General features: G+C 32.9%; 1 protein-coding gene across 1 annotated transcript; it reads left to right on the forward strand.

Moving 5' to 3' along the window:
- Positions 1-1,429: 1,429 nt before the first annotated feature.
- Positions 1,430-2,896, forward strand: LOC110663531 (uncharacterized). The gene has a single exon (XM_021822875.2). It carries the CDS (start codon positions 1,430-1,432, stop codon positions 2,894-2,896), a length of 1,467 nt encoding a protein of 488 aa, XP_021678567.2.
- Positions 2,897-4,757: the final 1,861 nt, after the last annotated feature.

Genomic DNA, 4,757 nt, shown 5'->3' on the forward strand with positions numbered 1-4,757 from the left:
TTCCATAATTAATGGAGATTCATTTTTTACTTCTAGCAACACTATTCTTTCTTTTAGAAATTGTAATTGAGTTTTTACCGAATTTATTTCTTGTCTTAATTCTTTTATAGTTGGTTCTCTAATGGCATTTTAATGTTTTTAATATGTGTAAGAGATAAAAGGCATAAAGATTTCAATGATTCCTTATTAGGAATTGTAGAATCATCTCTTTGCGATGCATCGATTTATTTTTCGTGCTATCCCAATTTCACAATCTCTGTTAAAGATCCTCATGTTATGAAAGCTTTGTCATTAGACATAAAAACCTCAGGGTATAATATGTTACCAAGATCTGAAAATATAATCCTTATTTATAGGATTCATTACAAAGCAATGAATACGGTAGTACCTAATCTTAGGGAAGAAACTACTAAAGTTAATTTCTCCAAAAGGAACCACTACTTTCTTTGTCACCGACTTAGAAAAGGGAAACTTAGTAGTTCCTAAGTCTATTGAATGGGAACAGGTTAATTTACTTGAAAATTGGATTTTAGAAGAAGCCATTCCTCCTAAAAAGGAAGAATCAAGTGATCTTGAATCCATTATAGAAACTAATAATGGAACGGTAGCAATATCTTTTGCTAGAACTAGGTCAAGAAATTCATTCTCAGGAAGATCGGTGGTTTCAGAACCAATCTTACCTAGGTCATCCATATCGGGAATAGATCTAGAACGAATGAATTCAATGAGTACAATAGTGACTCAGAGAACAGAGGAACAGGTAGCCCAGCCCATATACGGACTAGGAAGTGCCTCTTCAAGCCCAAAAGAAACAGTAAGCCTTAAAAGGCCCGAAAGCCCAACACCATCAGATATGGGTTACGATAGAGAAAGCCTTAGGCAGCCTAGAAAAATCATGGCTCTAACAAGAGAAGAAACTCCATTTGAAAAATGGTTTCAAATGAATTTTGCCCCAGAAAAGCAAAACTCTTATTTAAGAGAGTATGCTTGGTATCAAGAGAGAGGTGGAAATAAAAAATTCCCAGAATTTATGAAATTCATGATGGCCTGTAAAAAGCAGCCATATCCAAACTTTGAAGATAGGATGTTTTTTATAACCCTAGAATCATCCTATAGGAATTTCATCACCTCAAAAGGAAAGCTCCTAAAAGGAGTACATCCACCATTAACTGAGTTATCTTATAAGATAACAGAAAATCAAGAAGTTGAGTGTTCACCCTTCTCCAAAACAGATAAGCAAGGCAATTTTGCCAATCTTAGTCTGTACACCATAGGTCAACAATTGAATAGGGTAGAAACACAAATTCAAAACTTTAAATCAAGAGACTACCGTCCCGAAAGAGGAGAAACTTCTAAAATCAACGGTAGAGAAAAAGGTTTTATTTAAACCAATAGAAATAGAAAAGGTAAACCTAAAGATCATACTGAAATGATAGAAGAAATAACTAAAAGGTTAACAGAGTTAAGTGTAGATTCTGCAAGGAAAAAATCAATCACCCCTTTAACTAAGGATCTAACTTTTGAAGAAGAATTAAGGAATAGATTAAATAATCTAAACCTTGCCCCTTTAAACAAGGAAGTAGAAAGCTCAGAATCTGAAACAGAATCATCTAATGAAGATGAAATTAACAACATTGAAACAATGTTCAAACAATCTGAACCCTTAGAGGTGAATAGGATAATGTATCCTAAACCTAGGGCAATAGTAGAAATGAAGCCTTATTATCCAAGGCCGTCTCCAGTTAATCTACAATATGAAGATACAAGTTATAATTATGTTCAATACGATGGATCTTCAATTGTAGAATGGAACATAGATGGACTTTCTGATTATCAAATCAAGAATGTCATCCAATTCATGACTATGTATGCCATATCTGCCAGAGTTGAAGGAAGTAATTCTGATCAGTCAATAGCTAAAGCCATAATAGCTAGTTTTACCGGCCAACTAAGAGGTTGGTGGGACTTTTCCTTATCTGAAGAAGGAAAAGCACAGGTTCTTAATGCTGTTAAAACAGAAACAAGAGCCGAAGGTCCAACTGCAGTGTCAGATAGTGTTAATACATTATTATACACTATAGGAATGCATTTTATAGGATCAGCTAGCCTGTATATGGATAGATCTCAGGAACAGTTAATGAACTTAAGATGTCCTGATTTATCTCATTTTAAATGGTATAAAGATAACTTATTTTCCCTTATTTTCACTAGGGAAGATAATCAATATGATTTCTGGAAAGAAAAATTTCTTTCTGGATTACCCTCGTTATTTTCTGAACGAGTAAATAAACAAATTAGGGATAAGAATGATGGTTCCCTACCATACAATCACTATACCTACGGAGAACTTGCCTCAGAGGTAGTATCGGCAGGTATAACATTATGCAATGAATTAAAAATTCATCGACAACTACAAAAGGAAAGACTCACCGGTAAAAGAATACTCGATGATTTCTGTGAACAACTAGGATTACCACCTGTAACTTTTCTTTATAAAGGCAAAGTTAAAAGGGGGAGGAAAGTAGGAAAAGGCAAAAAATTTTACCGCAACAGATATCCTAAAAAGGATAAAGGAGAATCGTCATATAGGAAAGCTCCAAAAAGAAAAACAGCATCATCTTCTAAAAAGAAGAAAAAAGAAACCAATGTAGTATGCTACAAATGCGGAAAAACAGGACATTACGCTAATAAGTGTAGAGTTAAACAACAAATACAAGCTTTATCAATCGATGAAAATCTTAAAGAATCATTGATTAAAATACTCTTAAATGATACAGAACCAGAAGATTTAAAAGTAAATGTGATAGATTATACTTCTGAAGAATCTTCTACTGATCTGATAAAGCATCAGAATGTGATGGAAAGTGTGATTATTACAAATCACTATGTACCTTAAATGGTCTGTGTTTTAACAAAAGAACAAAACCTGTTATTAGATCTTATAGATATAATTGAAGATCAAGAAGAAAGAAGAAAAAGACTAGAAGAATACTTAAACGTATTCAAGGATAAAAGTCCTTTAGAAAAAAGAATTGAAGAAAGAAAAACCCCATATGATATTAAAGAAATTATGGGTAGAATTAAAGAGGCTAAAATGCCAAGAGAACCAACTATAAAAGAATTAAGACAAGAAATAAATTCGGTAAAAACTGAATTACAATTTCTAAAAGAAAGAATAGTGTTGCTAGAAGTAAAAAATGAATCTCCATTAATTATGAAAACAGCAGAAAAGGAAGAAGAAGAAGAACCAGTAGAAATAAATGGTCTTCAGTATGTGAACCGAATAGATCGAGTTATAACTCACAAATGGCATACTAAAGTAACTATAATTGTTCAAAAGGAGTACTTATTTAGTACAATTGCCTTAATAGACTCAGGAGCAGATTTATGTTGTACAAATGAAGGATTAGTACCTTCAAAATACTTCTCTAAAACAGTAGAAGAACTACACATAGCAGACAGTAGTAAAATGAGTGTAAAATACAAATTGTCAGATACAGTTGTCTGTAACCAAGGTATATGCTTTGAAATCCCATTTATCTTGGTAAAAGGATTATCTCATCCTGTCATTCTAGGAAACCCATTCCTTCATATGTTATACCTAATTAAGTCCATAACAGAAAAAGGAATTGTCTCTGAAGTCGAAGGGAAAGAGATTATTTTTGAATTCATCTCTTTAACAATAGAAAGAGAAATTGATATACTTAAAAGTAATATCAAAAATAAAGAAAAATTTATAAATTCTCTTAAATGAGAAATAGAATACAAAACAATTCAAGAAAAGGTTAATGAACCTTTAATACAGAGAAAGATAAAAGAATTACAAGAAGAGATGGCTAATAGCATCTGTGCAGAAGTTCCAAATTCTTTTTGGGCTAGAAAGAGTCATATGGTTAATCTACCATATGAACCCAATTTTTATGAAAAAATGATTCCTACTAAGGCTAGGCCTATTGCGACGGGTCCAAGACATTTAGAAATTTGCAAAAGGGAAATTACTAACCTCGAGGCAAAAGGGCTTATTAGAAAAAGTCAGAGCCCATGGAGTTGTCCGGCTTTTTATGTTAAAAATGCTGCTGAACTAGAAAGAGGAGTCCCGAGACTAGTCATCAATTATAAGCCTTTAAATAAGGCCCTTAGATGGATCAGATATCCACTGCCTAATAAAAGAGATCTGTTAAACAAACTCTATGAGGCCCAAATCTTTTCTAAGTTTGATATGAAGTCTGGATATTGGCAGATCCAGATAGCTGAAGCAGATAGGTATAAAACTGCCTTCACTGTACCATTTGGGCATTACAAATGGAATGTAATGTCGTTTGGGCTTAAAAATGCCCCATCATAATTTCAAAAAATAATGAATGAAATATTCAATGCTTATTCAGCATTTTCAATAGTTTATATTGATGATGTCCTTATTTTCTCCAGGACAATTGAACAGCACTTCAAACACTTAAATGTGTTTATAAAAATTATTAAGAAAAATGGTTTAGTAGTTTCGGCTAGAAAGATTAAACTCTTTCAGACTAATATTAGATTTTTAGGTCACAATATTTAAAAGGGATCTATTATTCCTATAGATCGAGCCATTGAATTTGCCAGTAAATTCCCAGATGAAATAAAAGACAAAACACAACTATAGAGATTCTTAGGCAGTCTTAATTATGTTGCTGACTTTTATAAAAGCCTAGCCCAAGATGCCAAACCACTCTTTCAGAGACTAAAAAAGAATCCAAGCCCATGGACCTCTGAACACA

Source organism: Hevea brasiliensis, chromosome 18 (genome assembly GCF_030052815.1).
Source record: "Hevea brasiliensis isolate MT/VB/25A 57/8 chromosome 18, ASM3005281v1, whole genome shotgun sequence".
In the NCBI taxonomy this organism is placed as follows: domain Eukaryota; kingdom Viridiplantae; phylum Streptophyta; class Magnoliopsida; order Malpighiales; family Euphorbiaceae; genus Hevea; species Hevea brasiliensis.